The sequence below is a fragment of the Diabrotica virgifera genome, chromosome 8 (assembly GCF_917563875.1).
Source record: "Diabrotica virgifera virgifera chromosome 8, PGI_DIABVI_V3a".
In the NCBI taxonomy this organism is placed as follows: Eukaryota; Metazoa; Arthropoda; class Insecta; order Coleoptera; family Chrysomelidae; genus Diabrotica; species Diabrotica virgifera.
The window spans coordinates 46173970-46195398 of record NC_065450.1 but is presented as its reverse complement, the minus strand read 5'-3'; the positions used below and the strand labels follow the sequence as shown (position 1 = coordinate 46195398).

At 32.4% G+C, this 21429-nt stretch overlaps 2 protein-coding genes across 2 annotated transcripts in view; both read left to right on the top strand.

Annotated features, from left to right (window-relative positions):
* Positions 1-21429, top strand: part of LOC126889941 (ATP-dependent translocase ABCB1-like) — a 341038-nt gene that overhangs the window by 73351 nt on the left and 246258 nt on the right. The window lies entirely within an intron of this gene.
* LOC126890148 (ATP-dependent translocase ABCB1-like) overlaps positions 1-21429 on the top strand; it is a 124605-nt gene that overhangs the window by 44275 nt on the left and 58901 nt on the right. Inside the window, exons 10-13 of the mRNA XM_050658998.1 lie at positions 4877-5050; positions 10319-10423; positions 11178-11339; positions 12868-13071. Of these exons, the coding sequence (XP_050514955.1) occupies positions 4877-5050; positions 10319-10423; positions 11178-11339; positions 12868-13071 (645 nt within the window). The remainder of the gene's footprint in view (positions 1-4876; positions 5051-10318; positions 10424-11177; positions 11340-12867; positions 13072-21429) is intronic.

Genomic DNA, 21429 nt, shown 5'->3' with positions numbered 1-21429 from the left:
GTTTAACAATAATGTTACCAACCTATCTTTGAAGTGTTTTCTTTACCGACATAACATGTTTTGTGTTAACCTACATACCTACATACAGAACTGCACATTACGTTATCTATTGGGCATGGAGGTAAAACAAGAATTTTGAAAGAATAGACAAGAACATAACTGTAGAAATCATGATCTATGTATATGGATCTGTGTGAAACTTGTCATAAATCAAAAATATGCTGAATTTCTGGTTGGAAACCAATCAAACAAACAAGTAGTCAGAGGGTCTTTGATTTGTACAATTCACCAAGAACCGAGCTTACCAGTATGGCATCAATTGCAGTCCATATGAAGCTATGGTTGGAAAATTTCTTTGAAAACTTCATCACTGCCAAAAGATGCTCAGAAGAAGTAGAAATTTGAAAGCGTTGGTGGAACAAGGAGAAGAAACCCAGTTAGTAGTATGATATGATTGATCCAAAAGATGGCATAACCCAGACATCCAAAGTGAAAATTCTCCTCCAACACCAAATTGTTTTATATGGTCCACATAATGTTCAAAAAAAAGTCACACCATTTTGAGCGTCGGATTTGGGGGGGGGGGGAGAGGGAGAGAAATCGGTAAATTCGTAGTTTTTTGCGTTTTTCGTCAATATTTCTAAAACTATGCGGTTTAGCATGAACAACCTTCTGTACAAAAATGTTCTAAATTAAATTTAAAATAAAAAAGGGCTAACGCATAATCCTTCTAAAATGAACGGTTCCAAAGTTACAGAGGTAGTAGAGGTAGTATAGTATAATTAGTCCAAAAAAAGGCCTAACCCAGACATCAAAAATAAAAGTTTTCCTCCAACACCAAATTGTTCTATATGGTCCACATATGGTTCAGTAAAGAGTTACAACATTTTGAGCGTCCGGTTTGGGGGGGGGGGGAGATGGGGCAGAAGTCGGTAAATTAGTAGTTTTTTTACGTTTTTCGTCAATATTTCTAAAACTATGCTTTAGCGTAATAGTCCATTCTTTCACGGTTTTTGCCCTAAATTTTAAAGAACCGCTTGGATTGACATGAAATTTGGCGTAGGTATAGCTTACATGTCAAAGAAAAAAGTGATATTGTGCCGATTTGTGCTTTTGCCCTGGGACCCCCTCTTGGGGGTGAAAAAATATATGTCCAAAATAAGTCCGGAAATGGGTAAACTGACTAATTTTAAGTAACTTTTGTTCTATAGAGCTTTTTCGCCAAGTCAACACTTTTAGAGTTATTTGCGAGTTAATATGTTCATTTTTCAACAAAATAACCACATTTTTAGACGGTTTTTTGCAAATAACTCAAAAAGTAAGTATTTTGTCGAAAAAAATGTTCTTAGCAAAAATATAGCCTATAAAAATGTTAAAAAAATGGTGTACGCGTTAGGTCTCTGGATCTCGTAAAACCAGAGTTATAGCCAATGAAAAATAGATTCATATTCACCAAATTTCAAATAGAATATCTCGACGTGAAATATCCAAAAAATTAAGCACTTTTTGGGGAAAACCCATTATAACCTTTTTAAAGTGTTTAAAAAAAGCTTTATTTGTGTTTTTACAAAAAGTTTCTGGCATTAAATTTAAGCAAGTTACGCTCAAAATAAAGTTGGTCCCTTTTGTTTTTGCAAAAAAAAATCGGGAAGACCACCCCCTAATTAGCAACTTAAATGAAATTAATCGTTACCGCTCCACAAATTATTTTACTTATGTCGTGTTTATATGATCTGTAAGTTTCATCGATTCAAAGTGCTTATTTTTGAAAAAATTTGGTTTCAAAGTAAAATTTTTAAAAATTTTTTTTTCAAAAATAACTTAAAAATTGTTAGAGATACCAAAAATCTCGAAAAACAAAAAAAAGTCAGATCTGCTTTTCTGAATATCATGTATTTTTTTGTTTTTCTGTTAGACAAAAATTGATTAAGATTTGGTGTTTCTAAATTTGCATACATTCGTGATCAGTGACTCGTTCAACCCCTTTTAACTACAGCCCTTTCAATAATAAGGACTTTGAACCGATGAAACTTACAGATCATATAAACAATATATACACAAGTCAAGAAACTTGTGAAGTCGTAACGATTAAGTTCATTTAAGATACTAATTAGGGGGTGATTTTCTCGATTTTTTTACGAAAACCAAAAGGGACTAACTTTATTTTGAGCGTAACTTGTTTAATTTTGATGCTAGAAATTTTTTTTATAAAACAAAAATGAAGCTTTTTTTAAACACTTTAAATAAGTTTTAATGAGTTTTCCCCGAAATGTGCTTCATTTTTGGTTATTTCACGTTAAAGTATTCCATTTGGAATTTGACGAATATGAACCTATTTTTCATTAGCTATAACTCTGCTTCTACTAGGTGTAGAGACGTGATATATACACCATTTTTTAAAATTTTTACAGGCTATATTTTTGCTAAGAATGTTTTTTGACAAAGTTCTTACTATTTGAGTTATTTGCGAAAAACCGTCTAAAAGCGTGGTTATTTTGTTGAAAAATGAACATATTCACTGCCAAATAACTCGAAAGTATTGACTTAGTGAAAAAACTCTATAGAACAAAAGTTACTTAAAATTAGCCAGTTTATCCATTTCCTGACTTTCTTTGGACGAATATTTTTTCACCCCCAAAAGGGGGTGAAAAGCACCCCCAGGGCAAAAGCACATATCGGCACAATATCACTTTTTTCTTTGACTTGTTAGCTATGTGTATGCCAAATTTCATGCCAATTCAAGAGGTTCTTTAAAATTTAGAGGTTTTGCAATATTTTACCGTTAAAGAACGGACTATAAACAGTATTCTATACAAGAATGTTCTACATGAAATCTAAAAAAAAAGGTCATATACATAATTGTTAAATAAAATCAACGGTTCCAGAGTTATGGAGGGTGAAAAGTGGAGGTTTTCGATATTTTTTATATTTATTGGGCAATTGATGATGATTTTGGGTGGTGAGGTTGACGTTTCTTCAAGGGCTTATCACTAACATACCATCGGCCACTGATATAGCAAATTTGATTTATAAAACCCAATCCTGTTAAAGAAAATCAGTAAGAAATTGATAAAAAAATATAAAAAGTATATCGAAAACCTCCACTTTTCACCCTCCGTAACTCTGGAATCGTTAATTTTATAACAATTATGTATAGAACCTTTTAGGTCTGGATCCCGCGTATGAAAAAAAAAGTTGATTAATAGCAAGCTGAAAATTTGTTAATAGCTTAAAGGTGTCTAGTCGGACAAACTTTGATATATGGGAACACTGGAACAGGGAAAGTTTTAATTGTGGAACAGGTTAAAAATTTGGAACGGTCAGACCACGAAAACGGCACATGTATTTTGTCCGACAGAACAGACTTAAACTCTCCGAACAGAGATTAAACTCTCATGCAAAAATCAGACTGCTATTTATCACAAAATGAGCGTTTCAATGAGTGGAACATGTAGAATATGTCAAATGACAGGAATTATGACAGGTGATAAATAGCAGTCTGATTTTTGCATAAGAGTTTAATCTCTGTTCGGAGAGTTTAAATCTATTCTGTCGGACAAAATAAATATGCCGTTTTCGTGGTGTGACCGTTCCAAATTTTTAACCTGTTCCACAATTAAAACTGCCCCTGTTCCAGTGTTCCCATATATCAAAGTTTATCCGACTAGACACCCTTAAGCTATTAACAAATTTTCAGCTTGCTATTAATCAACTTTTTTTTCATACGCGGGATCCAGACCTATTTTTGTTTTAAATTTTATGTAGAGCATTTTTGTATAGAAAATTGTTTACGCTAAAGCATGATTTTAGAAATATTGACGAAAAACGTAAAAATACTACTAATTTACCGACTTCTCCCCCATCTCCCCCCCCCCCCAAACCGGACGCTCAAAATGGTGTAATTTTTTACTGAACATTATGTGGACCATATAGAACAATTTGGTGTTGGAGGAAAACTTCTACTTTGGATGTTTAGGTTAGGCCTTTTTTTGGACCAATTATACTATACTATCTCCGTAACTTTAAAATCGTTTATTTTAGAAGGATTATGCATGGGCCTTTTTTATTTCAAATTTAATGTAGAACATTTTTGTTTAGAAGGTTTTTTATGCTAAATCGTATAGTTTTAGAAATATTTACGAAAAACGTAAAAAACTACGAATTTACCGATTTCTCCCCCCTCTCGCCCCCAAACCCGACGCTCAAACTGGTGACTTTTTTCTGAACATTATGTGGACCATATAGAACAATTTGGTGTTGGAGGATAACTTTTACTTTGGATGTCTGGGTTCGGGTCTAGTTATACCATACTATACGTCCTGATTCTGAAAAACGCGAAGAAGCAGAAATGGATGAACCAAATGAGCTTCTAATAGAACAAGAACCCGGACAACCTGAGGAACCATCAGTCAATGAATCTAATTGTTTTTATTCCATCATTTTATACTTTTACCGCTGGTCGTTGGTAAAAGCATAAAATTACCGGTAAAAGTAGATAATTGAAAATAATTTCCTACATTTACCGTCGACTTTGGTAATTGTATACAATTACCGGTAATTATACACAATTACCAATTACCTATTTTTACTGTAACAGATATATTAAATTGGTGCAACACACATTGTAAATCATCTTCACATTGAGAGATTAGTATTGTGCCATACGAATAACAGATTATTTTTAAGTTGTTTTTCTCCCATTTAGTATCATTTTCTTGTTCTAACCTTTTTATTATGTCAGCCATGATAAGGTTGAACAATAGAGGGCTCAGGAATTCCGTCTACCTTATCCTATTCCCAGCTTTAACTGGGTCAGATAGATCTTGTTCTAATTTTATTTTTATTGTATTCTTTTTTAAACTTTTGCAAATTTTAGGCTACGGAAGAAGATAATGATGATGATTTCAAGGAAAATAATCACGTTTCCGTTTTTGAAATATTAAAGATGAATGCTCCAGAATGGCCTTACATTTTATTTGCTGCTCTTGGATCAATTGTCGTTGGTTTTGGAATGCCCGTTTTTGCAGTCTTGTTTGGAAGTATTTTAGGGGTAAGTACACATCATAACACACAACGTACATACAACGTACAAGGGCTAAAGACGATCACAGGTAAGCTAGCAATTATTGAAAACGAGCTAGCAAGATACAATATAGAAATCTCTGGACTAGCTGAAACTCACTGGTTAGGAGAGGGCCACTTCAGAACACATAATGGCAATTATATTTACTTCTCTGGCGCTGAGACCCAGAACTATACAGGTGTTGCCATTCTGGTCTCACCAAGATTACAAAAGTCTGTCGTCGAATTTATAGCTGTGAGCGATAGGATAGTTCTCCTTAAACTGGAAGGCAAACCACATAAACTTAATATAATACAAGTTTATGCGCCAACGAGCACATCAGATGACATAAATATCGAGGAGTTCTACGAAAAACTGGAAACGACAATCGCCAACATACCAAATAAAGAGCTTACTTTAATATGTGGCGACTTCAATGCAAAAGTTGGCAACACTATACAGAATGACGACATAGAGAATGTACTGGAGAAGTTCGGTATAGGCCAGAGAAACGAAAGAGGCGAACGTTTAATCGAGTTTGCTATCACAACAATTATTCTATCATGAATACTCGATTTAAACACCACGTACGTCGACTTTATACTTGGAAAAGTCCTGGGGACAGGTCTAGAAATCAAATAGATTACATAGTTACCAATATTCGCTGGATATCGTCAATTCAAACAGTCAGATCATATCCAGGGGCGATATGCGGATCCGATCATACTCTACTCGTAGCTAAAGTAAAGCTTAAACTTAAAGCTCCCAACAAACGAAATGAGACAAATAGGATAGAACTAAGAAAGAAGGACGACCTGCTCCAGGAAGTACATAAAGTAATGCCCTCTATTCGTAACGGAACATCACAAGAAATATGGGAGACTTTTAAACATTGTGTTACAACACCAATTGATCATCCAAAGATAAATAATCCTGTGAAACGGAAACACTGGATTACAGATGAAACCTGTCAAATCATTGAGAATAGAAGAAATTTTTGTCAAATTGGCGTGCATAGTGAAAGGGAAAATGCTAGTTTAAGAAACCTCAATAGAGAAATAAAACGAAGGTGCAAGGCAGACAAAAAACAGTACTATCAAAGTGTATGCAAAGAAATTGAGAGACATGATCAGAATAATCAGCCGAGAGATCTATTTAGAAAAATACGCTACTTAACAAGAGACTTTAAAGCCAGAACTTGGGCCATTTAAGAATACACTGGAACTCTGAGAACAAACAGAGAAGATATAGCAGAGACATGGATATCGTATTGCAGGGACCTATATAAAGATGATCAACGCCAAGAACCTGTTAACCAAATCTCTGACGAGATGGAAGAAGAACCTGATATACTTGAAAATGAAGTAAGACTCGCGATCGGTAAGCTCAAATATAATAAAGCACCAGGTCCAGATATGATAACAGCCGAAATGCTCAAAGCCACAGAAGAAACTGGCGAAAAATTACTTCATCTACTCTGTAACCAAATATGGCATTCTAAACAATGGCCTGAAGACTGGACAAAATCTACAATAACGACAATTCATAAAAAAAGGCAGCTTCCATACATGGAAGAGAACTATTATAGAGCAATTGGCACAATTATAGAAATATTTCTCTTATATCACATGCCAGTAAAATAATGCTACATATAATCAATAAGAGATTAAAAACATTCCTTCAAAAGAGAAATTCCACAAGAGCAAACTGGATTTACCAAAGGTAGAGGTACTCGAGAACACCTGTTGAATATAAGACAGATAATCGAAAAATCTAGGGAATTCAATATTTCACTGTACATATGCTTTATAGATTATCCTAAGGCGTTCGGCAGGGTCAAGTGGAGACACTTATGGCGAATACTAAAAGAAGTAGGCGTACCCCAACACCTTATTTCGCTTATAACTGAACTATATGAACGAGTTTCATCCAGAACGGGGTGCCAGACAGGGATGTATACTATCTCCACAATTATTCAATATATATGGAGAGCATATTATGAGAAGAGCACTTGAAGGATGGGAAAAAGGCATCTCAATAAATGGTCATAAAATAAACAACCTACGTTTCGCAGATGACACAGCCCTTCTTGCAAATAGTGAAGCAAAACTGATTGATCTTATACGACTGGTTGAAAACGAAAGTCAAATATTTGGTCTGCAATTAAACATATCAAAGACAAAGATCATGATAGTGGATAGACTACATAACAATCATCCACACATAACCACAATTGATCGGTTTGAGGTTGTGAGCTCATACTTATATCTGGGATCATCAATCACAAACACAGGGTCACTACAGGAAGAAATAAAACGTAGATGTGATCTAGCAAAAGTCGCCACAGCAAAAATGACCACAATATGGAAGGACTGTCAAATTTCAAGAGCGTTAAAGATGAGGTTGATCAACTGCTTAATATTCCCAATACTGACCTACGGATGTGAATCTTGGACCCTGAGACATTCGGAAAGAAGAAAGATAGACGCCACTGAAATGTTCTGTTGGAGACGAATGCTACGAATTCCTTGGACCGACCATAGAACAAATAATTCAATTTTAAGAGAGCTAAAAGTTAGCCAACGACTCTCCAGTAAAGTCCATCTCCAACAATTAAAATACTTTGGACACGTTATGAGAGCAAACACAGAAAACATGGAAAGGCTCATTATACAAGGAAAGGTGGAAGGCCGAAGATCACGAGGAAGATCCCCAACAAGATGGATCGATCAAATTACAGGAATATGCAAAAGACCTATGCATGGGTTAAAAGAAATGACCGAGACAGAGATCTTTGGAGACGGACAATACACGACATCACGTCGACCACTACACTCCCTCCGGGGGGTCAGGATTGAAGAGAGAGACAACTCATAAAGATAATTCAAAAACCCTCTACAGGGTGATTGATTAGTGTGATAAAGCTCCGTAGATCCGCTGTAGTAATAGATAGCAATAAAAGTTTAAAAAAAATTATAGCTAACTTTGAGTTTCACATTACAAAATTAGTCAGAATGTTACAGGGTTAGAATGTTACAAATCGAATGATCGATAACATAGTGGCAGACCAAACTTTTGTTTTTTAACATCCTGTATTTTATTTTATATTCAAAATCAAGTTAACTTCTCCATCTCAAAAATATTAAGGTTTGTTATGTTATACAGGGTATTTACAAAGTTATAACCAATTTTATATGAAAATCGTAACAAGTTCAGCTTCTTGAATAAATAAAAATAACCTCAACAGGATGGAGTCCCAAACTGGACTCATTTTTTTGGGGTTGCGTTAAGAATGAAGTTTATAAAATACCTCTAACAACAAGAGATGACATAAAAAATAGAATATAAAGTGTATTTCGAAGTGTTAATTTATAAATGCTTCATAGTGTAAGTAACTGATTCAATAACCGTTTTTAGGCATGCATAAAAATGTGTTAGGAGGTCATTTTGAACACCTTATGTAATAAAATATTTTATTAAAAGTAACTTTTTATTTTTTCAAAAATGTTGTATTTTATGTTCATGTTCTTTTTTGTAAAATTTATTAATGATCAATGCTTTTTCGTTCTTTATTTATTACCTTGTTACATTTACATACAAAAGTAGTTTTTAATTGTTTCAAAATTGTTGTATGTTGTGGTTGAAATTTCTTTTGTAAAATTTATTACTAATAAATTATTTTTCTTTCTTTATTTGCTATATTCAATCATTTGACTTGATTACCGGCTTGATAGTCAGTCATCGAAAATTGTCAGTTTTATATAATTCAGTTATGCCTTACTTAAAATTTGAAAAAATTTAGACACCTAATTAATAATTTGCTCTGAAAAATTAAAATATCTCGAAAATTAATCAATTTAGACATAGGGCATGTTATATAAAAATTAAAGTAGGGTAATGTTACTTTTCAATAGTAATATAAGATATAGGGTGTTCCATTTAAAATTTCTGAGAAAATAATATACTTGTGTTTTGACTCACCATATATTCAATATAAAGAACATTAGCAATATCAATCATTTTTGAAAATTTTGACAATATATAAAAAATATGGCATCAGTAATCCATTGCTTTTGTGCTTATTTTTATTTATACAGTGAGTTGAACTTGTAATTTTTTCATATACAATAATTGGTTAAAACTTTGAAAATATCCGGTATAATATAACAAACCTTAATATTTTTGTGATGGAGAAGTTGAGAAGATTTCGAATATAAAATAAAATACAGGCTGTTCTATTAAAAAAAAAACCGTTTGGTCTACCGCATGCCCCGCGCACTCTAGTAAAAAAAAATGTAATCGTATTTAGTTTCCTTCCAATTTTACAGAGGCGCTGATGTCGGCATCGTGATTGGTGGAACATAACTTTTGACAGATCTTGCACTGACTAGATTTTGTACGGGATTTTCCGAGAGGACGCGTGCCGCCAGAGATCCTGCGCTGTCTGTGTTCAGTCATTATGGTCGGCTATTATTTTGTGTTTGTAGTTTGTTTGTGTCACCATAAAAAGATATTCAGTCGTGTTTTTTGATATTTTTGTTAATTTGTTATCGAGAACCTTTTTAAAGGTAAGTTTTTCTGATTGTAAGGTAGAGATTTTCTGATTGTAGGTACCTACTGTTTATCTGACAGTTTTAAAATACACATTTTATTTCGCGTTTTGTTGTTAGGTCTAATGGCTCCGATCAGCTGTTGTGTACAGACGGTGGAAAAATTCAACAAGTAGGTAAACATATATTTAATCCAAATTAAATACTCATATTTCTATGTAAAATGTCACATTATTGTATAAATAAATAATTAAGAAACAAAAGATGTTTGTGTTTTAATTTTATTGTCCACTTGAATAAAATATTAAATATTGGAAGTACCGTATGGAGGCTAAGATATACCTAGCATGGAGGCTAGATTACGCTACCCTTCCTATCCAATCAACAACAAGAACGTTTAAAATTTCACACCTATCATGCCGAAGCTACAGACCACTTATGTGGAGGCCAGATTTGTAGTATCCTTCCAATTAACAGGTGCTGAAATACGTGACATATTTTTTGAAGAATAAGATCGCGTTCTACCCAATCACACAACACTTTTATCTATGGTCTACCGCTATGTTATCGAACAGCCTGTAAGTTGGCTACAATTTTTGTTATTAACTTTTATTGATATCTATTACTATAGCGGATCTACTGAGCTTTATCACACTAATCAATCACCATGTATATAAATATACATAGTTTTATAATACATTTTTAGACGTTGGCAAATGGTGATTCGGACTCTGTCAGATCTGAAGCTAACAGATATTGCTTATATTTTGTGCTGGGAGGAGTTATAACTATGGTATCAGTATTTACTCAGGTAAATATAGATTTTTAAACTTTAGGATTTATTAGACGAAAAGCGTAATTTGAAAAAATTATCTTTGCTGTTATTTAAAAAAGGTTCTAGCATCAAAAATAAGCAAGTTACGCTCAAAATAAAGTTGGTCCCTTTTTTTGGTAAAAAAATCATGGAAATCACCCCATAATTAACATCCCAAATGAAAATAATCGTTACCGCTTCACAAGTTACTTTACTTACCTATGTATTGTTTAATATGATCTCTAAGTTTCATCGATCAAAGTGCTTATTTTTGAAAAAAAAAATTGGTTTTAAAGAGTAATTTTTTTTTAATTTTGAAAAAAACATTTTCAGATAACTTAAAAATTGCTAGTGATACCAAAAATCTTAAAGATTAAAAAATGTAGGTTGTACCTTGCTAAATATTTATTTTTTTGGTTTTGTGTAAGACAAAAATTGGCTGTAAAAGATATGGCTGTTCAAATTTAGCCTAAACTCGTGATTAGTGGACTCGTTCAAGCCCTTTCAACTACAGCCTTTTCAAATATGAGCGCTTTAAGCCTATAGAATTTATAGATTATATAAACAATACATAAATAAAGTAACTTGTGAAGCGGTATCGATTATTGCATTTATGTGGAGGTGATTTTCACGATTTTTTCTACCAATAAAGGGAACAACTTTATTTTGAGTGTAACTTGCTTAGTTTTAATGCTAGAAACCTAAAAAAAAAAAACAAAAATAGAGCTAGTCTCTAAACAAAAATTTTTAGATGTCTCTATTGGGTATAGCTGGTGAGAAAATGACATTAAGGGTTAGGAGTAGAGTATTTAAAGCAATGATATACCAGGAAATCGGCTTCTTTGACAAAAAGACGAATGGAGTTGGAGCCCTTTGTGCAAAATTGTCTTCGGATGCTTCTAACATTCAAGGCGTAAGTAACAGTGAATTATTAAATTAAAAATTAAAAAAAAAACATTAACGATTATGAATTACGAAGAGGAGTTTTCTTCTTATTTTTCTTCTTCCTCTTTATAAGCAAGTCTGCTTGTTCATTGGCGGATTAATACCTCTATGAAAGGTTGTCACTTCTTCTTTTGCGCAGTCGACCGTAATTCTTCTACCGATTGGTGATTAGTCTCTTACTATTTTGACCACACGTGTCTCCCCCAGTCTACCTATGTAGTTATTCCATTCTTCTTTTTTTATTTAGTGTCCATTCGTTTATACACTGTACGTTACATTTTCTTCTAATGTCTTCAATTCTCTTTCGATCTCTCAGCGTATTTCCTGTAATTCTTCTCAGTACTCTCACCTCTGCTGTTTCCAGTAGTCTTTGATATTGTTGGTAGTGTTGTGGCTATATCGGGTTTTGTTTCTGATGCATATGTTATTATTGGTCTTACACTGGCTTTATAAATTCTTTACTTCATCTCAGTGATAATATGCCGGTTTCGCCATATAGTGTAAGGCATCCTGACAGTCTATTTACTTTTTGTACTTGATTTCTCACGTTTTTGTCAAGGACTCCGTAGCTGCATAATATAATTCCAAATTATTTTATCTCCTTTACTTGTTCAATAATGTTGCCATCAATTTCTATTTTACATCTGGTTGGTTCCTTACTGATTACTATTTTTTTAGTTTCCTGAGATGAAATTGTCATATTGAATTCGTTGCTACTATATTAAATATGTGGACTAATCTTGGCAGACTATCTTCATCTTGGGATATCAATATTGCGTCATCTGCGTAACAGAGTATTTTTACTTCTTTCTTTCCCGTACTGTATCCTCTTCTTTTGTTGACACTTTTGAGAATTTCATACATGATTAAACTGTAGAGCATAGGACTCAAGGAGTCTCCCCGTCTTATTCCGCTGCCTATATCTATTGGTTCTGTAAGTTGTCCATCTGAAGACTTTTGATGGATACATTACCGTCATACTGGATGCACGATTGTCATACTGGATGTACTCACAGGATTTTGGTTGTAGGTTGCTGATCATGTTGTTTGTGTCTTGTGGGGAAGCAGTTACGCTGCACTTTTCTTTACCGATTTATTGACAATGCAAACCCTATCTATACAGTTGGTTAAAATCACTTTGCTCTTGTGTAAGTACTACGGAACGTGAGAGAGAGGGGAGAGAGAAGTAACTAAAACCTTTTGTGTGTGGGAGAAAAAAAAGTTGAAAGCAACGTGCTTCGTTGAGTTACTTTTTTGAGACTGTTTGGATGAGGAAGTGGAATTGATTTTTTTGAGAAAGCAGGACGGTATCTGAATGTCAAGGAGGTGTAGTTTTTGACAACATAGGGTAATTGGATAACTGGCAATTTACAGGGATAGCGATAATTTTATTTAAAATAATACAAATTTATAAAATTATAGGAGATTTTCCAACATTAAGTAATTAAAAAAAAATCAAATGAATGTCCCATACATACTGTTAACATTTTTTTAAGGCAACAGGAATTCGGGTTGGAACCATTCTTCAATCAATAGCCACATTTTGCTTAGCAATTGGTCTTTCCATGTATTACGAGTGGAAATTAGGATTAGCTACAGCAGCTTTTATACCAGTTATGTTGATTGCTATGTTCTTTGAAAAAAGAAACACCAGAGGCGGAAATGATTCAAGAGATTCCGCACTACAAAAATCAACAAAAGTAAGTTCCAAAATATAATCCTTTATTGTTTTATCCTAAATCACACAAAAAGTGTTTTGCATTTCTTAGACACTTATAGATTAACATTAAACACCAACAACATTAATGATAAAATTGGTATTTGAACACATAAGACTGTATAGGTTCTTTATCTCAAATGGACTACAGCCCAAGCCTTGCTCTCATCCAAACTAGGCCTCCAACCTTGCCAGTCTTTTACCGATCTTCTCCATTTCCATCTTCACATCTAGCAAATTTTGCTCCCACCTTTTCCGTGGCTCTTTTCGGCAACTTTTTCATCTGCGATGACCAGTCCATCGAAGTATCTTAGGTTTAACGTATTCTAAGTACTGTGCCTTTTTGAATAGATGGTAGAATTCATGGCTCTATCGGGATTTCCATACACCGTTTTCGTCAATAGGTCTAAATATCTTCCTTGGGAATTTTCTTTTAAAGAATTTCAGCTTTCTTTTTTGTTTTCTGTAATTATACATATCCGCATCCATAACATAATCCTACTATTGGTCTGATAAGAACTTTGTAGACCCTGATTTTCGATCTCAAGTTTGTGTTGTTGGAGCGGAACACAGCGAATAAAAAATAATCTTTGTTTTAGTCCAGAAAGCCACTGCGTATCCGCTAGGAAGAATATTCTAATTCGGATTTTTTGCACAATATTACTCAAAAAGGACTCCTTTTAACAAATTTGCATGTTGCCAGGACCAAAAGGTGGTCAAAAATTTTTTAAACGTTTTTTTTTTTGTTTTTTCCTAAGATTATTTTTTTTGCACGGAAAAAAGTTTTTTTAGGTTTTTTGGATCATTCCAAACAGAAATGGTCTTTAGTGACTTTTCTCTAAAGATGATAGTTTTTGGCATATAAGCGATTAAAAATTGAAAAATTGCGAAATCGGCCATTTTTAACCCTCAAAAACTATGTGAAAAATTGAAAATTTGAATGTTGCCAAGGTAGGTAGATATTCTTTAAACATCGATTAATGAAATCCCGAAGAGTTTTTTGCAATACAATATTCAAAACTCCTTTGGTTTTTAATTGCTAACACAGCCCAACAAAAAAACATTTTTGTCTTGCTGCCGAAAAAAAATGAAGTGATTTTAGTTAATTCATCTGTGCTGATTCCAAAAATACAAACCTTTTCTTTGTATCAGCTCTAGTTTTCGAGATATAACATACTTATCAAATACTTAAATATTCTTACATTTCTGTATATTCCACCACTATAATTGCAATATGTTTATAAACAAACTTAACAAATTCTAAGACAAATGGGCAAATGAACAAAAGGGTATATTTTGGTGTTCATTTAGGAGATCAAGATAAATCCTGAGCTCCACATGTAGTATGCAAAACTTGTATTGAAAACTTGCGACAGTGGACGAAAAGACAACGAAAATGTTTAAAGGGCCTAGCCGGGTAAGATGATGAAAAGTGCCCCCAACCCGATTCGAATTCCATATAGGTCACCGTTTAGCATATATAGTGAAATTAACTTTCTGAAATTTTTAGCCCCCTAGGTGGTCATGTGACCCACCTAGAGCCTAATTAGAGTTTTTATGTTTTTATTTTTTGTCTCAGCCGCATCGAGAACTAGCGAAAAACTTTAAATAAAAAAGTTGTAAGCTTTAAAAAGTTCTGTCCAAAAAAAATTTTGTTTTTAATTTTTGGCGGGAAATTTAAATTTTAGAACGATTTCAAAATTTTCAATGAGTATAAAAAAAAAAACTAAGACATTCGTTTTCACGAAAAAAATATATAACGTGTATTTTTACATATTTTTTCACCCTGAATTTTTTCAAATTTTTAAAATTGGTGAAACGCACCTTTAAAAATAAAAAACCGCATTTTTTCGGTTTTTTTTTTCGTTTTTTGATACAATTTTATACATATTTTTCAAAAAAGGTAACACCGTCACTGGAGTAGGTAAAAACTGAAAAATAATTGGGGTTTGCTTAATAAAAAAATTTTGTAGCGCCATCCATTTTCAAGGTACAGGGCGTCGAAGAAAACAAAATTTTACACATTTTTTACGATTTTGCCGAAACTACTGGCAACATTGTAATAAAATTTGGCAAATTTTAAGAGGTAGTTGTTGTTTATTTTTTGACATACAATTAATAATTTTATATTTATCATTGGCGCACATAGGGGTAATGGTCTGAACATTTTAAAGAAAAAAGATAGTACGCCACTGATATATTTCAAATTAACAATCGTTTTTGAATTCCTCGTTCAATTGGTGACAAAAAATCTATCTTCCTATTTTTTCATACGACGCGCCATTTTTATTGAAAAAATTAAATATCTTAACCGTTACAAAGTATTCAAACTTCTATGAAATAAAATACTACTAATATTAGTAGTTTCTGACACTGGTATTATACATTTATTATAAAAACTTATTCGAATACTTTGGAAGCATTAAGATATTTTATTTTTTGCAGCAAAACGGCGCCTCGTATGAAAAAATAGGAAGATAGATTTTTTGTCACAAATTGAACGAGGAATACAAAAACGATTGTTAATTTGAAATATGTCAGTGGCGTACTATCTTTTTTCTTTAAAAATTCAGACCATTACCCATATGCGGGCCAATGATAAATATAAAATTCTTAATTGTATGTCAAAAAATGCACAGGAATTATTTCTTGGAACTCACCAAATTTTATTACAATGTTGCCAGTAGTTTCGGCAAAATCGTAAAAAATGTGTAAAATTTTGTTTTCTTCAACGCCCTGTATCTTGAAAATGGATGGCGTTACAAAAAAATTTTATTAGGCAAACCCCAATTATTTTTCAGTTTTTCACCTACAGCAATAATGGTGTTACCTTTTTTGAAAAATATGTATAAAATTGTATCAAAAATCGAAAAAAAAAACCGAAAAAATGCGGTTTTTAATTTTTAAAGGTGCGTTTCACCAATTTTAAAAATTTGAAAAAATTCAGAGTGAAACATTATGCAAAAATACACGTTATTTATTTTTTTCGTGAAAACGAATGCCTTAGTTATTTTTTTATACTCATTTAAAATTTTGAAATCGTTTTAAAATTTAAATTTCCCGCCAAAAATTAAAAACAATTTTTTTTTTGGACATAACTTTTTAAAGCTTACAACTTCTTTATTTAAAGTTTTTCGCCAGTTCTCGATGCAGCTGAGATAAAAAATAAAAACCCTAATTAGGCTCTAGGTGGGTCACATGACCACCTAGGGGGCTAAAAATTTCAAAAAGTTTATTTCACTATATATGCTAAACGGTGACCTATATGGAATTCGAATCGGGTTGGGGGCACTTTTCATCATCTTACCCGGCTAGGCCCTTTGGTTTTCCAATCGACATACGTGAACATATCCTAACCTGGATTCACCAATAAGACCAATTCTCATCAGCTTGAGCAGATACCCATTCCAATATTTAGCAGTCTACCTATGTTACCAAAGGATAATGCATAACGTTATTTGACGAAATGCAGACTAATAGATTTGAGGAAGACGACAGTGATTTTAAAGGGGATTCAATACGTCCTGAGCGCTTTACTCAGGAAGAGCTAAGCGATCTTATCAGAAATTTGAACCTTCCAAAGGATTCTTCCGAGTTGCTTACCTCCAGATTATAAGAAAATATTGTTCTTCACCCAGACATCAAAATTACATACTACCGTAATAGAGATAAAAGATCTTTTGCCTTTTTTCTCAGCAAGATGATATGGTTTTTTAAAGGACTGTTAAAAAATGGGTGTATTGGAGTATACACCATATCACTGGCGTCTTTTTATCGACAGTTCCAAAAGAAGTTTAAAGTGTGTCCTATATAATGGCAACAAATATGGAAGTATACCAATTGGGCATTAGAGTGGAAGAAATGCTCAACAATTTTAACAAACACGGTTGTCATATGAGTATTAAAATTCATTACCTCCACAGCCACTTAGACCGTTTCCCAGAAAATCTTCACCAAGATATTAAAACGATGGAAGAGGGATATCAGCAAGATGGGGATATCACATAATGGCGGATTACTGCTGGAGTTTTCAAAGGGGCCGTCCTTTTAAAGCATTTGCAAGAAAATCATATAAAAGGAAGTTTTTAGGTGACGCCGAATAACACATTTTTGTTGCGACGCTGCCGGTTAGGTTAGATGAAAAGTTAAGTTTTTTTCGCAGATATGTGTGATGATTTTTGTAAGTACATAATTGTACAATAAATATCTTACTTTTTATTCGTATTTGGTTTATTTCATGGGTAGCAGCACTACATATGTAGGTGGTGCTGCGTTAAATTACCCTATATGTTAGAAATGTGATCTGTTGTCGTATTTTCTGAAAACGATCTGATGGAACAAATCTGGTGGCATTTTTGGATTCAGCAGACCCAAATTAACAGTAAAAAAATTTCTGGCAGCAAACTGTGTGTTTACCAGTGTAATCAATCAGTATGGTGCAAATGAAAGGAATAAATTCGTTATTTCGTAAACCGACGACTTTAAGGAAAAATCCCGAAACAGGTCGATTTTTATTTTTAAGTTATGATATTGTGGCTTATATGGTATACTAGTGATGTCATCCATCTGGACGTGATGACGTAATCAATGATTTTTTTAAATGAGAATAGGGGTCGTATGCTAGCTCATTTGAAAGGTTCTTCAATTGTCTATTCAGTAATATAAACATTTACATAATTATTTATACAGTCGATCCGTCGAGAGCATTGATCACTTTCCACTTTGGCTCAGCAAAGAGGGTGGTAAAAAATGTAAATTTTGCAAAGTGTTGAAAATTCAATCCACCAACCGGCAAGGGGCAAATGAGGACTCCTTTAGTTGATTTTACCTGGGAGAAAAACAAACATTGATAATTAAATTTTAATAGCATTTCTAGGTTTTTAAATACATTATTAAACTTGAAAAAAATACCCAGCTCAATAGAATAATTATTTTTAAAATCTTGCCAGTTAGAGGGTTAAATTATACCAATTACATATAGTAGGAAAATGAAAGATTGCTCATGAACAAACATATAAAACACGCTGTATTTTCCTGTGACAGTGTCACAAAACAAGAATGTGTGTGTACTTTGTACGCACGTAAGAAGTTATACTTCTACTACATATTATCTGATTTTTAAGACAATACCAAAAATTTAAAAAAATAAAAGAATAAAACGCACACAAACACATTGAAAAATGCCACAAACAAAAAATGATTTCTGAACGATAATAATTGTTGGCAGAAATTTTAAATACGCATTTTCTGAAAAAAAATTATATAACAAATATACTTACAATCATAACATGCATAAAAAAATAAAAAAATAAAACTTGCATCGGGAATTGAACCCGTGAATTTCGTGGCGTTTTGATTCGTAATCGAAGCGTAGACTCACTCGTCCAATCCCACATTATTTATCATGTGGAAAAATACGGTAACTGAACATTTTACTGTTTGACAGTTGTTTTGAAAATTAAATTATGTAGTTTAAATTTTGTGGAAGAAAATATAAAAATATAACAAAACAGTAAGAAAACAATATATTAGATGAAGATTGGTAGAACTTTTGTTGGTAATCAAATTAAGTATGTAAATCAAAGCATTACATACCTACTAGATAAATAAATCTACGCCAAAAAATCATAATTTAAAAATAAAAATCGAACCTAATTTGGGATTTCTCTCTAAAATCCGCATTCTTGAGAAAATAAATATATGTATTTCAACCTAATCCAAATGTATAATTACAATATGATTATAATAAAAACTACTTACCAAATTAGAATGAATTTTCCTTGTCCAAAATAGTCCAAAAGTCCAAAAATATAGGTATATGAAAACTATTTAAAAAGGCAGTATAACTAAAAACTAACTTTTGTTTGTTGTTTCTTTTCACACAAATTTTAAAACGCAACAACCATAAATAATTTATCTACAACAGCTGTGTCACAGCCGTCATATTGAATAATTTTTGACATGTCATTTTAACATCCAATCAGAACAAAGTTATAATGCGCATGCGCCCGGTCGCTAGGTTTTACCATATAAAAATTCACCCTCTATCGCCGGTAAAGAAGTATAACTTCAAAAAATTGACCAACGCAAGTTCATACATGTAATAATTATATAAAGTGTTCTTATAATACTGGTACTGGTTCATTACTTTCTGGAACATAGAACAGATGTGTTTAATAAGATCGCTCATGGGCAATCTTTCATTTTACGTACTGTAAAGGAGTTTATCTACTCTATCTCATATTATGCATAAGTTTTTAGTTTGTGAAAACTGTCGTTATAGATAGCAGTGCGTGAAGGATTTAAAGTGTGCGTGAAGTAACATTTTTTTTATTTATTATTTATACATATGACCTGGCCTCTAGTGACTAATCCAGGTCGTTTTTTCCTGATGGGATTACAGATATTTTTTTTTTATATTTTTACATTTTTTACTCAACTATTAAATCTATTTTTACAATTAACAATTTGCCATAATCTATTAATTACGTTTAACAAACAAATTTAAATAAACAATTTAAAATATTTTTGGTACTATCAACTCCCTTCTAAGTTATAAAGACAGTCCCTCTATTTTCAGAAGAGAGTTGGTAGTTTTTTTTTTTAATTTCATGAATTATGTATTGAATAACTATTTTTATTTATTTATTTTATATTGAAATATTATTATTATAATTGTAAATATCTATTTTTGAATTTATATTTTATTTTATTTATTTTAACTTTATCTTACTCAACTTCATCAGGGTTGGATTATTGGTTGTCTTCTTCTATTATTATAGATTTCTTGTTGTTTTTTAGATATTATTTGTGTGAGATTGTTTAATATTTCAAAATATTCTTCATTTTGTAATATATTTCTTATTTCAATTCTTTCTAATCTTCTTCTCATTTCTCTATGTTCTTCATTTTCTATAGTATTTTCACAATGTAACACTATATGTTCTGGTGTACCTAGTTCTCCACATTCACAATATGCATCATCTTTTAAGTTAAATCTTTCCAAATATGTTGGGTACGGTTTATGTCCTGTTAAAAAGTGTATTAAACCTTGTTTTGGATTAAAATAATTTGGAATGTTTTCTAATATTGGTATAAAATTGTATAAACGTCTAGATTTTGTTGAATTTTCCCATTCATTTTGTCTTTTTCTATTTATTATTTCTTTTAATTCTCTTTTATTTCTTATATCTAATCCTATTATTTGTATTATTTTTTCATATTTTTCTTTTTTTAGCCAATAATTACATGCTCTTTTTTGTGTTTCTAAATGCATTGGCATTACTCCAGTTAAAACTGTGAGTGCCTGTGTTGCAGTTGTTCCAAATGCTCCCGTCATTCTTACAAGAAATCCTCTCTGAGCTCTATTTAATTTTTCTGCATTTTTTTTATTTATTAATCTATGTGCCCATACACTTGAACCGTACCCTACAATTGATGCAAGTATTGTACTTAGGTATATTCTCATCTGCCGGAACGAAATTCTATATTCCGTCTGTGCTAGACTAGCGATGCTATGCATGATCTTTGTTGCCTTTTCACAGACACAATTCATGTGTTTTGTAAATAATTTTTGTTCGTCTATTGTAATACCTAAATATCTTGTTTCCATTTTTCTTTTTATTGTTTTCCCTCTAATTTTTATAATTGGATCTCTTTCTAAATTTCCTTTTATTAAACTATATGTTGTTTTTGAATCTGATATTTTTAATTTTACTTTATTCATCCAATCATTTACTCTTATTAATACTTCATTTGATTTATTTTCTAATTCTCTTCTTGAGTTTGCATCTATGATCAACAACAAATCATCTGCATATGCTATGCTTCCAAGCACTTCAGGATCTATAGTCAATTGTTCCAACAGTTCCTCTAGCATTACATCCCAGAACATAGGTCCACAAACTGATCCTTGTGGACATCCTTTTGTGATATGTTTTGTCTTTTTTCATGTTGGACAGCTTAGGCTTGCATATCGGTCTTGACAGTAGTTTCTGAGACTTCCGTACAGATTCTTTGGACATCTCATTCTTCGAAGTCTTTCAAAGAATGACGGCCACCAAAGATTGTCAAGAGCCCCAGACACGTCTATAAAGATCATTAAAACATACTTTTTTATGCTTTCGTTTACTATTTCAAATACTTTATTTATTGCATCTTCTGTTGATCTACCTTTCCTAAAACCATACTGACCAGGATGTAATCCAATTTCTGTTCTTATTTTATTTAATTTTTTACATAGTAATTTTTCTTGTAATTTTCCCATTGTATTCAATAAACATACCGGTCTATATGATTTCGGTAAGGCAGGACCTTTATCTTCCCCTTTATGTATTATTAT